This window comes from Trichogramma pretiosum, unplaced genomic scaffold (genome assembly GCF_000599845.2).
Source record: "Trichogramma pretiosum strain Unisexual culture from Peru unplaced genomic scaffold, Tpre_2.0 scaffold72, whole genome shotgun sequence".
NCBI classification, from domain to species: domain Eukaryota; kingdom Metazoa; phylum Arthropoda; class Insecta; order Hymenoptera; family Trichogrammatidae; genus Trichogramma; species Trichogramma pretiosum.
The window spans coordinates 159117-174850 of record NW_019640833.1 but is presented as its reverse complement, the minus strand read 5'-3'; the positions used below and the strand labels follow the sequence as shown (position 1 = coordinate 174850).

Below are 15734 nucleotides of genomic sequence, written 5' to 3'. Positions count from 1 at the left end.
TCTTTAAAAAAAGTAGGTACAAAGTCTAGTTCTGCACTATTAGAAAGTTGGCTTGCTCTCAATTTTTTCCATTCTTGGACTCGCGTCATCGAGAAAACTTATTTGATATCTAGTTGTATTATATAATTTTATAAACATAAGACCATTAGAGTAGGATGATGTTCAAAATATCGGGTTTTAGTCACTTTTTCTCATTCTGAAACACAATAACTTTTTTGTTATGTTTGAATATAACTGCCCTATGGAGTGCAGTATTTGGTTCATCACTAGTTCAATATAATGTAATAATGAGAACAGTTGAACATATAAATGATTAATTTCAATTAATTTCACGTATTAGTAGGTAGAGTTTATCATATTAGTACTAATGTTACACGTTTGCACGCATGGACTGAAAATCCAGTACATCATAAACGATTGCTAGGTCGTGTTATTATTCTCACTCTCGATATCCGACGAATTTAATGTAATTAATAATAGTACACATCCTACTGTATCGTATTTTTTTACAAAAGTGACCCATACAGGACGTTGGTTTGAATTTTTTGATAACCTTTCTTATGATTTTTTTTTTATTCATGGTTATTTTTTTTCCTTTTTTTGTTATTATAGACTATTTATAATCCTAGGTTAAATTGTAGTTTTCATATCACACTAGAGTCCTTTTGCTGGTTTTATGCAGCTGATGGAGTCGCGTAAAGGTTGGGATGGGTATTCATCGTAGTTCTGCCTGCAGAACCCTGTGAACATGTCAGAAAAATATTATGAGTATCGCACTCGCTAAACATGACCAATAATAAAGAGTAAACAACATTGATTAAGTAATTATCTATTAACATTTATGATAAGTTTTCCGGAAACTAGTCCAAGTCGAGCCTTTGAAAGAGTGAAAATAGCGAAAATTAAATATTTATCTTGAACGCTGAAAATACACATATGTCGTGCGTGTAAACCGCAAACATTTTATAACGAAGTGCACGAGATTGAGTATTTTCCATTCATTACTTAAACCCATTACGAAATCTATGCGCCGCTCTCCGTACATAAATGCGAAAATACTAGGCTAGTTTACTGCGCCTTGTACGTTTGTGCCGCGCGCGAAAACATTTCGAAAAGTACCCAATATAATAAACAGCGAGCTACGAATTGCTTTCTTATATTGTAGCACTTCATACATCTTGCAATACAGGAAAATATCTTTATTTACGAAATTCGCACGACATTTTCCTACTCGGGCGTGGAAAACTTATATTTGTTTATGCACTCGAATGCAAAAAAATTTATATACTGCACTCCGCGCAGAATTTATTGCAGCGACAAGGCTCGTTCGTTGAATAGTACAAAATTAATTCGGAGCACGCGAGTGGATTATTACGACCGGTCGCGAGCTGGCCAATTCCTAATTTCTTATTAAAAACCTCTGCGACGATTCAATTTGGTTACCTTTGTACGTTGAGTTTTGCGCGTGTTTGTTTTCCATTTTAGTCGGAAAGTATCTCTCGAAGTTGATATCAGATGTCTTTTTTGCACGAGAAGCCATTAGCGGCACTCAATGTATTATTATATGCAAAAGGGTGGTGGGTGCACAAGAGATTCACCAGAGCTCGGTAAAATTATTTGGTTTTTGCCTCGGAGCGACAGTCGGCAGCTGCGGGTAGCCGCGCGGCATTAGCACGAGCACCGCAACGGCGTTTTTGCTCTGTTATTATATATTTAAGCGGCTCTCGCGAGGCAGGGGGACATTTATGTGGGCGAGACTTTATAATGCATCTTTTGTACGTTAATTTCGTGCAATTTTAAGGTTTACTTTTCCGATGAAAAACAGCAATTTCACCGGCGAGATAATGGCGCCAGACGTCGCGCGAGCTCGCAATCGTCGGCCCATTAATCTTTTACTCTTTATTTCTTCACTTTCGAACGTGATTTCTTGGTAATATAATGACACATCTCTCGATTTGGACAAGTTTTAGCGGAATGGCAGAAAATTAAAAAAGATGGATTAAAAGGCGCTTAATTTTCATAATAAAGTCTCGGCTATTAACTCGAGCGCACGCATTGAAGGAAAAAAATGAAACGGTAGCTCGAGTTTCCTTATACACAAAATTTACTCGATTTTAATTAACATGTTACGTTGGACCGCAAAACGGCTGCAGTGGCAACAATTAATTCAAATGTGCAGTCTTACGGGCATTGACGTAACTCCTCTCTCGGCCGCGTGCATTATATATAAATATAAATAAGCGCTCTCTCGCGCACACGCACACACATGTTCGCCGTCGGCACGTGGTCTCTCTATATAACGACATTCCAAAGGAATGAAAAAGCAAAAATCGACGATATGCATCGCACACGTATACACATGGATACATTTCGGCGAGAGGGAGAACACGTGGTGGAATATATATAACAGTATATACAAGCCGCAAAATGTAAAATGACGGCTCGGCATCGCTAATGTCTTTTCTTTAACTCGCATAATCGTGCACGAGAGAGAGATCGTGTTTATAAATATAGACACGCTCGATAACGTATATGCGATATATAATACGTAATATGGGCAGAAACGCTGACGGGTGTGTAGCGCCGAATGACAAAAACTCGCGGCTTATGGAATTATATGGCTTTTCTGTAATAGGCCGTACTACTCCGTAATATCGCGCATGTATGCTATATAATGTATAAATAGAAGCGCGTATACACGTAACGCGTACCTATACACACAAAATGCGCTCCTAATAACGCGGAGGGAAAGGAGTGCGCGCGCGCAAAAGAGAAAAAGAAAAGTAGATAATCAATATAGATCGGCAATATATACACGACGACGTTTTCATTGCATCGATACAAACACGTGTATACTTGGGTGTATTCAATGCGAGCAAAGTATGTGTTTCTGTGCAGCGGAGAACACAAGGTATTACGCAAAAAGACACACGCACCTATCAGCGAGACCGTGTTATTATAAATGTGAGCGCAGTTATCGTGCTGCTACGAGTTTCACGGATTGTGTCGTCGACGCCACGGAAAAAGAAAAACACGCACGGAGAAAGGAGAAAAAATGAAAAAATCGCTCCCCATTGAATCGCAGCTTATATACTGCTTCTTGTATATAGCTCGAGCTGCGCTGTGGGAACTGGCTCGATCTCGGACTGGCCTAATACTTACTGGCACTAACAGTAGCAACTCACCTGTCACTTGTTCTTGTATCTGGCGAGCTTCAATTGCACCGGATTCGAGACTTTCACGTGGAGTGCGATATCCTCGACCGGTGCGTCGCGCAGATCTTGCCCACCGACGGCGACTATTCTGTCGCCCTTCACGATCTTGCCGCTTTCCGCTGCGCTGCCGCCTGCCACCTGCACAAACGTGAACAAAAATAAATATATTTATACGTGTGAAATTCGAAATTGTATTTATGCATTAGACGCCGACTCGGCTTCGTGTTCGATACGCGAATATAAACTCGCCGCGTATATATACAACAATCACGCGTGGCTCCCGGGAATCGCGAGTGGAATTTCATGTTACCAGCAGCCGTATATACCCACGAACCGATATCTATAGCATATACACCTTCGAGTGCAATTCCGAGCGTGCAACATGTTACGCTTGGATTTTCCAAATGACACGACGAGTATTCACGATACGGTATTATACGGTATGTATTTTGGAAGCCCAAATAATAAGCGGGATATATGTATCGACTGACAGGGCGAAAGAAAAATCTAGACAAGGCCGTTGACGTACCAGTCGATTATTACTCAAGGTGCTTCGGAGCAATGTGGTTAAGTACTGCTCATTACCGAGACATTTGAAAATTTCAAGGAATGCGAAATAGTTTATTACCGCGCGCTCCAGACAATCGACTGACATTCGGTCGAGTTTGCGTTCTTCGATAAACTAATTAAAAATTCAAAGCAATTACCTACGACGTTTGACATTTTTAATGTAATTTTTGTCAATCAATCAATTTGCCAATCGATACAACCACGCCGATGTGTCTTGTTCGCGTGTGGCAAAGCGTCGAGCGCGCGACTTTTGACTCTTTCATTGTCACGCTCTCGCGCTGTCCACGCGCGCACCACCAAGAGTGAAAGTCATAAATATTACAAGAAAATATGCCGTTTACCTTGCGCGCCGAGCTGACGCCGCGACCACCGTAATAAAGTATTTAATGCCATGGAGCACTTGATAATTGCATCCATATGTACATGTAACTGTGGAGGTTTGATGATTCTAAGAAAAAAATGCGCGCGAACGCGGCTATTTTCTCACTCGACGAGGTGTGCGCGTGTATACGCTATAGTCGACAACGATTTCGCGCTCGCTCGCAGCCGAAATAACATTATATTTCATATTCCTCCAAACTGTATAAATATCATGGGATTTCTCGGAGAAATGGTTATCGCGTCGGATCGTATCGACGATATCGAGTCGCGAACGCTTCGTTTTATTGCAGAGAACTTTTACTCGGTCTCGTTGTTCGCGACGTAACAATCGTTTAATGTTCTTTTGATAAAAATTAAAATTATATTTTTCTCAAGACGAAAAGATAACTGAAAAAGCTTACCACTTCGGAGACGTAAGCGCCTTTGCCGCTCTTGTAGCCCGTCAGACAAAGACCGGATCCTTTTCCTGATTTCTTTGTCAACTCCACTTCGAACTCCTCGACTGCCTTCTCGTCCCGATGAACTATCATGATTATCTGTAAGCAGAAATAATTGAACGCTCGTACATAAGTATGTATATAAAGGAGCGAAAGAGAAAGCATTGCATCAACAATCGGAGTGCTGCGCAGCTGCTTATGTATACTCACGGGTCCCTGCGTTATTCTCAAAACGGTCTGATAAGCTTTTTCCGAGTCCATGGCTTTGAAGGGCTCCTTGTTGATGTCGACGATACGGTCGCCGGGCTGTAGGCGACCGTCTTTACCAGCAGCACCATCTGGCAGTACATCGAGTACGAAGACTCCGTTCTGCGCAGAAACAGAAAAAAAACAACGAGAGCATTGCATCGGCGACGAAACATTTCGGATCGAAATTTAGCCATTTTCAACTCTCTTTTTTCTCGAAACTTACGGATGGCGTGTCGGTGCCTCCGACCACGTAGAACCCGATCGGCTTATCTTTATCTTTGGGGAATTCGATCGTCGTGTCTTTGTTCATTCTAATCTTGCAATCTTTCGGATCACCCGGTGGCTCATCTTTTGGCTTTTCGTCCTTTTTCTTGTCGTCTGCAAGAAAGAAAGCGACTCGTTGGAAAGTAATTTTTCTCAAAAAAAGGAAAGAGAGAAAAGGATCTGATTAAACTTACCTTTGCCCGACTCCACGACTTCTCCTCTGGCCCTTCGTTCTTCTTCTTCGGCAACTTTGCTCTGATTAGGATTACATACTGTGAGCACGACAATTCCCTCTGCTTTTTTCAGTAGCGCAGTGGCCTGAATAAAAAAAAAGTGAGAGCTTTGTTAATTACCGGTTGAAAGACGTATCGACAGAAATTTGTTCATCAATAATTACCTCGTCGTACGTGGCTCCCATAACGGTGTCGGCATTGACGGAAAGTATCATATCTCCGACGTTTAAACCAGCCTAAAGAGTGGAAGGAATAGAAAAAAAAATTTGTCATTTTATGGCATAGAAGTGAAAGTCTCGTGTTAAGAGCAATATACAAAAGTCGATCTTACTAATTCAGCCGCACTGCCAACTTGAATGTCAGAAACGAATATACCCTGTCCGACTTCGGCGTGTTTACCTTCGATTATCATTATTCCCAGTCCGTAGGTGCCCTGCGTGCGACAGAAAGAGAGAGCGTTTGAGTGTGAAAAATAAAAAAAAAAGTATTAAAGCGATAAGAATTCATGACTTTTGCAACGTGCACGTGGATACGTTCTTATTATTATTATTATTTTTTTTTTTACAACAAAAACAATAGTAATAGAATTGTGCATGGATCGAAAGTACGCGTTATATTGCCTCGAAGACGAAAATTACCTTCTTTATTGGCACGGGATGGACGCCTTTGAGATGGCTGTAATCCTGCAAATTCGTAATAATGAAATTTTAATGAGTTCCATTCTCGAAATTGAAATCTAGTGTAATTAGGCGATGTCGCCTCTCTCTCACCTCTCCAGCGAGCGCAGTTGGGAATTGCGTGACCTGCTTGACGGCGCAGTTCTCGATCGCGTTGTTCCTTCTGTAAATTCAATCATTTCGAGTCAAACGTCGCTCGACAAAAGGGGGAGCAGCAATGCGAAAAAGTGACAAAAGACGGCAATTAGTCAAATTCTAATGTATACAAGTCGGCGCGTATTTGTATGTAATAAATGTTTACACAAGCGATGTCGAGATATAATAGATAAGCGGCACAAAACACACGCACATAGCTACGTGTTAGTTATTATCCCGAGCTCGAGTTATGCACACAGCCGAGTCGGTCTCGTTGTGCAACGATCACGGGTTAAGAACACGCTTATAGGCGGCGAAAGAGCCGCGCGTTCGACAAGACCAAGGTCGCACATAGGCTACTGCTGCCGAGGCGACGCAACTGGCTCGCGATAAGATGAAAAATGAACGGCACACGTGCGATGGAATTTCCATCCATCTACCCCCGACGAAAAATGCAAGTGCGATCCGCGCGTGCGAATAACGTTATTCTCACCGTATGACGATGATCTTGTAAGTCGTTACGCCCATTCCTTTGATCATCGAAGAGGCGTTCAAGTGACATCTGCCTTGAAACACGGCTCCGTTTACCTGCAGTAAGAAATTTTACAGATGTTACTTTTTCGATGCATTGACCACAAAAAAACGATTTCGTTGCTCGTCGAAGATTTACCTCCAACAGTTCGTCTCCTACTTGCAGCTCTCCTTGCTTGGCCGCGACACCGTTTGGGTTGATGCCGCAGATGAAAACGGCCATTTTATTACGATCCTTGTGTCCGGCCAGAGAAATTCCTAATCCTCGTCGATCTTTTTCCAAGACCACAAAGTGAATGGGCTTTTTCAGATTCGCGTATTTCTTTTGTATTTTTTCTAGATTAATCAAATGCAACAAAACATTAGTCACTCTGATGGTGGATTATCATGAAGATAAATGATGAAGATATTGTATCGATTTACTTTTTGTATAGCCGAATTCGTCCTCTTGTTCTGGATCGGCAGCTATTTCCTCTTTGGTCCTTTTAACGTTGCCGGCACTCCTTCGAGAAATCTGTAAATCAGCGAATTATTGTATAACAACGATCCTTATGGAAAAACTTAATGGTACGCAATTAAAAAGCATTTAAGAGAACGCGGGGAATAAAACAAACAATTTCTCAGTATCGCGGAGACATTCGAAAGTGTTGCGTTACGCGTGTTCACGAGTCATTGTAGTAAATTATTACTTCCGATGTGCGTGCTAACTTATAACTATAATTTGTCAATGGGAAATTACGCTGGACTATGTCTGTGACATTTTTTTGCTGCACTTACAACTTACGCGCATGTAACGTATGCGGCGTCACGATGTGCGATAATTTAGTACGGCGCGAGTAGTAGTAGTGTATCAACGGCGGGTGTATGTTTGTTTCGTAACTTTGGATAAACTGAACCGAAACGCAGTACTCGTGTGCAGTTCGTATACGAAGTAATTTTAACCATCGCGCCTGCTCGGCAAACGTTTTAATTTGCTGCGCTCGGCTTCAAAATATTGACGTTAAATTATAATGAACTCGAGTATTATTTCCATCCGCTCGCTTGTAACGTGTACAGTACCTCAAAGCGAGTTGGGAAAAATAAAACTCATACGGATTGGTCTGTAATTATGATCAAATTTGTTACGCACGTCCGAATTTGGCTGGAATCGCTGCAGTCGGGTTTCGTGCACGAAAATCCAACTGGTTTTCAATGAATTAAGAGCTTCTTCGCTCTAATTATTCAGCAGAAAACAATCTCGAGGGAGCGCCGAGACTTTCAATTTGTTAAAAGCGTATATAAACAAATGGAACATTTTCAAGGATCAACTTGACGCATTTCGCATTGAAATTTTAACCTTTAATAGTCATTCGCGAGTGGAGCTTTCTCATTCTTTTTCCGAGCTTATAGCGCGGCCAACGCGGTGGTTTCTACCGCCACGGTAATCCGAAGAAAAGGTGAAACTCCACAAAGAGAAGCAGAATAAAAAAGTTGAAACAACGAAAAGCTGCGCGAAAAGCAAAAAGTGTTAATTTACACGCTGCGGTATACGTCGCGTCTTGAAAAGAAAAAATCCCAAAGCGAAATATTGTTACATATTGTGGCTGTTTGAGCAGCACACAGCGGCCCATATTGGTATTCATATGGCGTAGGTTTTGAGAGACCTTTGGCGCACGCGGCACTGCTTGAGCTTTTCAAGTGGCATTATGGCAATGATGTGGCTGCAATACCTTTTTGCTCGCAGCTCTCTTTCTGCTCCGCAGTAACTAAGTATTACAAAGCTGCCACTGTCGGGGTAATTAATTGAACTTATCTACTTTTTTTCGCACAAAAACTTTTCTAAGGATATATAGTCGAAAAACTTTTTCCAGAATATATTACTTTTAATAATCAGTGCTAACGTAGCTTGCAAAATTTAACTTGCCAAGCTAACACAAACTCCGAGAGAGCTTTCGGTATGCGCAAAAAGTATATAGAGCGTAACGCAACGACGTTTTATTATTCTTTTGCAGGAAGAGCCCGTGTGCACGAGGTATATTAGAAAAAATTCAAAAGACTTTGAAGCTCGAAAATATTAGCTCTACCGTATGAGAATTACCGCGTGTACAGTTTTAGACGGTAAAAATTTCATCGCCGTATGAAAACGAAAGAAAAAAGCTCGTGATAAATATAATGCTCGAGTTTGTAGGCAACATAGAAGCCAATGTAAAATTGTTGCAATTTGCGAAAACCTAATTACTTTCACGGTGAAGCATCCAATGGCCGACGGCATTTCTCAAAGCTTTATCTATTGCAGCTACGATATATATACATCCACAAACGTCTGGCGATATTTTCACAATCCACAGGAATGCATGAATGAGAATCTTTGTAGTTACAAATTCCGACGCATTTACGAACTACATCGCACTTCGCGCACTCTTTTCTTGCATCGTATTTATTGACAAAAGTCGAACGAAATATCGGCCGTTTCGCTCGCGCTTTGAGAGTCTGTGTACTTGCGGCGAATCGAGCACAACTGCCTCTGCGACTCGCAACGACAACGTGTTCTTCGCTACGCAGTGTATCGAACGTCGCATGCGTGCGGTGAAGCTATTTTTAAAAATGAATACATCGCGAGCACTTACGCACACATACGAGAGTTAGATATTCGTCAAAAAAAAGCGTCGACTCACCTCAACGCCACTTTTCGTGTAGACGTTGCCCTCGAGATCTCGAGTGTCCTCCTCTTCCTCCTCGGAGCTTTCGCCGGATGAGTATTTTTTCTTATCGGACGCCGGGGCCGGGGTGGCTCCCCCGGACGCGGACGTTTTCGCCTTGGGCTCGTCGTCATCTTGGCTGTACTGTTTACCTCCGGTTGCCGGTGGCGAAGGTGCTCTCTTGCGGATCGATTTTTTCATCGATGACCTGGAAATTCGCACAAATTTTCTTTCTTTACACAGGCTGACATTTTCATTCAGGAATGTGCAGCAGGCTCGATGTTATAAATCGAAGTATCGGCCTCAGGGCTCGCGCGCGCGTTATATTGTTTCGGCATAGAGAAACAATTTTGATGGACTTTTTAAGCCAAAGATAACATTTATCTTTCATAATACGAGGACGAACGTTCCAATCTCTCGGAGTATATCGGCTAGTCGTGTGTGCGCGCGCGCGCGCGAGCGTCTGTTGTAAAAATATTAGTTTCCAATTTTATATATATCTAGGAAACGATCGAGCGAGTTTTGCAGCGATACACGTATACCGCGTCGACGAAAGACGACGGACAGAAAATTTAATTTCATAAAATATAGAAATGCTCGTATATATCAGAAAGGATGAAACTGACCTTCGTCCACTGGGACCAGCACCATCTGACGGTCCTTCGGAGCCTTTCGACCTTCCGTCCTGCAATCGGGATACAAAACGAGTTATTACGAGCCTTTTGATAGGAGATCGATATAATCAATACGCCACGTTATCCACACAAGTCGAGACTTATTCAACTATTCGCAATTAGTATATCAAAGACTTTCTAATTACAACTAGAGTCTAATGTCATGAATCATTGGAAATTGCAGTGTTCGCGCTCGAATAACAAACACGGACAAGTATCAAATGTTTGCTTTACATTATAATAAGAAAATCACGTTATTTGGTGCTTTCTCGGTTATATTTGAACGTCCAGCTCATTAATGTAATGGTCGAGTCCGAGCGAAAAATCAATCGAACTAACAGCAGAGATACGTATGATATTACTCGAGTGCCGCCTCGAGCTCTTTTAATTTTTTGAATTATATTCATGTCTAGCCGAGTGCAAAAGATTACCTTTAACGCCGAGTAGCCAGAAACACACACGCACACAATCCGAGTATTAAAAAAAGTCATAGAGAGGTGCGTGGGTGCGCTGCTGCACACGCGGACGTGACTATATACCGACGGAGCACCGTAAAAGTAACAGTCCAGGCCGTATTCGCGATATGATCTTGAAGCTCTGACTGGAAGTTTTTTTTTCTCTCTCTTGCTCTCGCGCTCTCTCTCTCTCTCTCTCTCTTTTTTTTTCTCTTGCAAGAAATAGCTAAGAGAGTAAAAGAAAAAGAGACAGAGAGAGAGAACGAGAGCAATTAGGAAAAGAGCTTTTGGTATTTGTTAGGCGTCACTCGAAGAGATAAAGTTGAGAGAGGAGGCGTTGTGTATATATGCGGAAAAATAACGACGAGGCGCGCGAGATAGAGAGACAGCCTCGATACACTTGTATTATGTATACAACTATACACAGTTTATATCTATACAACTGCAGAATTTCCTAAATATGTATGTGTGTGTGTGTATGAATTCGCAAATAAAAACTTTCTTTCATCTGTCTATTGCTTCGCGTGCTCCGTGAATAATATTTACCGAATGCAGCTCGCATCGATCCATTTTTCAAGATACACAAGAGAGCGCCGAGACGAGCTTTTGTGCCGGGTCGCGCTCGGAAAAATTCGCGAGATTTCATAGATTCCGATTGCGCAAAATAAATGACGATCGTTGTGGTTTTATTTATTCATTCTTTTGATTCTTTTGACGTTCGAAGGCATCGGAAATATGCACGACCGGTCGCGTGAACAAAAAAAAGAAAAAAAAATAATTCAACAAATTCCAAATAACTGTGTGTGCATCGACAGAGCGAAGCTTGATAAAATGCAGCGCATTACAATCGATGCGCACGGAAACTTGAGTATGGCGATAAAATGAAATATTTAATAATGCCGGACTAACAAACGTTTGTCAATTTACAAAGCAAACTGCGAACTGCCTCCGAGCTGCTCTCGAGAGCGATCGAATCAAATTACGTTAGAGCTAAAAATCGCGTCGGACCTTTTTTTTACAATACGACTGGATTTCGGCTAATGACGAGGTATTCTATCGCTCGGACAAGCAGAATTTTAAAGTTCAACAAAAAATTTCTACGTCAATAATGAATTTGGCTCGAAGCTAACTCGAACGATAAACTCGACGTTCAAAGATGTGTATGGAAAAAAAATTGAAATAAAAATAAAAGAATAAATAAAATAAAAAAAGGTAGAAGGAAAATTGGCTAAAATATTCAAGATGTATACAGAGTTAGTAGACGGAGATGATGTAGAGCTTGAAAAGTCACTGACCTGTATCAGTTCCGGCGACCTGTTAGACGGACTGTGTCTGCGTCTGATCGACGAGCTCGGCGACGCGCGTTGACCACGCGCTCCTCCTCTCGAGCCATCCTCGTTATCCGGACTCTGTCGGGGCAAAGAGCAGAGAAGGAACGTTTTCATGATTTACTATATGGATAATGAGGCTTCTCCTCACTCGGCGCATAAATTAATATATAAGCCAAGTTAGCTTAGCACACGCTGCGCCGGGGCTACGGGCGAGAAAGAGCAAGAGGTGTGCTGGCTGTATACCTGGCCTCGCGTAAATGTGTGTGTATGTGCGCAAGCTCGCGCTATATAGTCTTGCCACCCTCTCTCTCTCTCTCTCTCCCACAAGCTTAATTAATTTTCACACTGTTGCAGCTCGGCAGTAGTAACATCACGTGCTCCTGCCACTGCTGCTGCTGCTGCTTTTGCTCCAGATTATAATTATTATTATTATTGCTATTATTATTGAGATGGAAAGGCTGTGCACTTCTTGCTCGCTCGAGCCCCGAGTAATAGCTATTTAATTGAATATCGTCGTTTTGGCGATGTTTCACTTGTCGCGAGATCGACCTTCGATCTTCTCTGCACTGGATACTTATTTGAGAAAAAAGGATACGTCGATTCGAACGAGTTAAGCAATGATTCCAGTTTATTTATGTTCGCGTATTTGCGATTGCTCGGGCGTTACACGTATACGGCTTGTTCGACCCGTAGTACGAACGAACGTAACAACAACAACAACGGCGGCAGTGGCAGCAGCGGCAGCAGCAGCAGTAGCGGACACTGTTGCGAGTCCTGGAATTAATTGTTCCGACTGTACACGCTTTGCCGAGCAGAGCGCGTTGAATGGACTGAAACGTTATTAACGACGACAACGTAAATAATTTTCAATGGTCTGTAACGATGTTTTGAATAAAATATATATACACGCGCAGGTAAACGAGTGGAGAGCGCAGCAGCAGCGTTGTGCACATAATGGAGCGTGTTTTGTCGAGCACTACTACGGCACAAACTCGTATGCTAATGGATCGCGACAATTAATCATTTTATATACGCGAATGCAAAAAATTGCCAGCGTCGAAATTCTCGATTGTGTTTATTAATTAGTGCGCAAGGATCGCGCTGGAGTTCAACGCGCGCGTCTGCTAGCAATTATATACGATGGCCTTTACGATTCAATCGGCTCTGTATATACAAGCTGAGTCAAAAGATGAAGAGAGAGAGAGAAAGACAGAGAGAAAAGAAGAGAAAAGAAAAATGTAAAGGTATCATTTATATATATGAAGTTTGCTCGTGAGATGAGGAAAAAAATACTCCAACAAAGTTTTTCCTTCTTACTCCCCTCCTTCTTGCCCCCTGTAACCACCCCGCCACGACTATGGCTCCTCGACAAGCTGACTAAAGTTTTGCAGTTGGATGCTTTCGCTACCCGACGAATATAATATCTACTGGTGCACGGAGACTCGAACGGCTGCATTATACAGAAATAAAAACATCGCGACGCCTCGAGTTGTATAATTATTATTGATGGGTCTGCGAGTAGTCCGAGTCTTATAGGTTTTCAATGAATTATATAATAAGGATGAAAATAACGTCAAGACCGACTGAAAGTTTTTCCCTTTCGCGCGCATCGTAGCAAAAGATATCTCCGATTGTTGCCGCGCGCGAGCTTTCGAGACTCGCACTCTCGGTGAACTTGGAATAACGGTTGATAAGTAGCTCCGAGCGCAAAAATAAATGTCTGTGTTTATTCGGGGCTTTTTTGTCGGAGCGCGCTAAAATTGAATCGAACTCTGCATATATAGCGAGGCTTATTGACCCCTAAAGCAGCGGCGGAAGATTTTAACGAGAGAGACTCTTTGGGACGAGTTTGCGTAGCACTTGCTATGTACCCGATAATCAGGCTATGTATAATCGAGTAACAAACTCGTCAACTCGCGTATACACAGGCTCGCTGAGCTGATCATATACGGTATACGTGTTGGTCGTTTACTTTGTTATTTTAGTTATCTCGTCGCTATCTGTCTCGCGCACAGCGTATTAGGTTCGTTTATGTATACACGCTAATTTCCATAGAGCTAATACGGCGACAGAGCAGCAGAACAGCAGCAGCAGCAACAGCAGCAGTGCGGCTCACTCGCGCGCGCTCCGCTAAAGATACGCGACCGCGTGCATACATGATAAATTTAAAGTTTGTCTTACGGCAGCTCTATACAGCGACTCGAACCGCGTGCGAAAAAATGTTTATGAGCGCACGCTCACGAAAAGGGAAACTGGGTCACGCGCACGCACGCACGCATCGATATAAACTACATGGACACACACACAGAGACGCACGCACGGGCAAAAGTCGTGAAATGAATATTTTATGCGCGAGGCACTGAGCTTGCGAAGCGCAGTAGCAGCTAAAACAACTCGAAAATTCCATGTCGAGTGTATAGAGCGGCAAGAAAAACAAAAGGCGCGCCGATGCGGCTAATAGAGCTGTACGGCGCGACGAAGCTGCTGCGGCTTAACTAGGAACGCGCGCGCGGGGCAATTTGCTCGCTAAAATCAAGATCCCAATGGGGACTTTGAGTGTGGACAAAAGAGCACGTGGTCGCGTCGCATATCGTGCATATCGCACCGCGAGCTTCGCTATACCGCTGCTGCTGTTGCTGCTCATGCACCCACCCCCCGCGCGCGCGTGACGGCAAAAGCACACAAGACCACTAGACACTGTATATAGCCATGTCCGCATGTGTAAACACGAGTTTATAAAGCAGAGAGTCGAGCCGAGCTTTGGCCTGGCAATGTGAACTGAGCGTACCGCATTATGCTTTCTGTCGCTTGACTGTCCGTGACTACAAAATATCACGCGGAAGCACATATAAAAAACAGTCGCACGAGTCCTCCGAGCTAGCGTGGCAAGAAGCTACCCCCGAGGTTACTATCGCGACGACATGACGACGTTACTCCGCTGTCGTAGGTTCGATGTGGATGATTAATACTGCTTGATTAATAAGGTATAATAATAAACGCACAAAAGTGACGAATTTTCGAGCGAAGAGCCGCTGCATGGCAAGCAGCGCGCGGCTACCAACTGAAAACTCGTGCGCTGCAACGGCTGAGAGAGTATACGGACGACGAGGCCGCCGCCACCGCCACCGCACCACCACCTCGTGCCACTGCTGCTGCTGCTGCTGCTGCTGCTGCTGCTGCTGCTGCTGCTGCTGCTGCTGTACACGAATCTCCACTTCTAGCAGCGCGAGCAGTGCGCGCAGGGCGGCAGCTGCTACTTCCACTACCGAGGGTGGATGGGTTGAGAGTATGTTGCAGCAGCAGCAGCGAGCAGCAGCGGCTGGATGCAGAGAAAGAAGCAGCACTACCGGGGGGCTATACAGAGCGCTTATATAGACTGGCTCTCGTGCTATGTACGCGCGCACAGCTACACACTCACTGAGTATAGAGTCGAGAGGATGGCACGTGCGATGGACCGTGTATCTTTGCCTTTTTTTCTCTCTCTCACCCTCTCTCTCTCTTTCTCTCGTGTTCTTGTAGTGTGCACAGCGACGATGACGACGCTGCGAACGATGAAAAGTCCATACGATATACGTGTACTGACCTAAAGAGCTCGAGCCGATTCACACCGCGCGCGCACCGATATATAATACGCAAACAGACATAGTCAAAGTTTTCCGAGAATCATTGGAGCCAGAACAGACGCGCGATCGGTCCGGAGGCTTTGTTTATTGTTCACCACCCAGCACACAGCGCCCGACGCAAGCTCAAAATATGCCCAGACGCTATTGGCCTTCTTTTATTCTCTCCCTCTTTCTCTCTACTCGCAAGTGCGCGCCTATATTATACTCATCCTTGCTACTCCATAGAGCTCGAGCTTTACTCGTATAACTTACTATGTATACTGCACACGCTGTATAGGTGC

General features: G+C 43.3%; 1 protein-coding gene across 5 annotated transcripts in view; it reads right to left on the bottom strand.

Moving 5' to 3' along the window:
- Positions 1-536: 536 nt before the first annotated feature.
- The window catches only part of LOC106655972 (multiple PDZ domain protein), an 89941-nt gene continuing 74743 nt past the window's right edge, over positions 537-15734 (bottom strand). For all 5 annotated transcript variants that reach the window (XM_023463444.1, XM_023463448.1, XM_023463447.1 and 2 more), the window contains exons 26-41: positions 11795-11908; positions 9997-10055; positions 9347-9578; positions 7116-7206; positions 6832-7028; positions 6655-6749; positions 6120-6189; positions 5988-6032; positions 5681-5782; positions 5514-5585; positions 5311-5434; positions 5076-5230; positions 4814-4972; positions 4568-4702; positions 3186-3353; positions 537-740 (exon numbers count right to left, since the gene is read on the bottom strand). In XM_023463444.1, the coding sequence (XP_023319212.1) occupies positions 3189-3353; positions 4568-4702; positions 4814-4972; positions 5076-5230; positions 5311-5434; positions 5514-5585; positions 5681-5782; positions 5988-6032; positions 6120-6189; positions 6655-6749; positions 6832-7028; positions 7116-7206; positions 9347-9578; positions 9997-10055; positions 11795-11908 (1815 nt within the window). In that variant the 3' untranslated portion in view covers positions 537-740; positions 3186-3188. The remainder of the gene's footprint in view (positions 741-3185; positions 3354-4567; positions 4703-4813; positions 4973-5075; positions 5231-5310; positions 5435-5513; positions 5586-5680; positions 5783-5987; positions 6033-6119; positions 6190-6654; positions 6750-6831; positions 7029-7115; positions 7207-9346; positions 9579-9996; positions 10056-11794; positions 11909-15734) is intronic.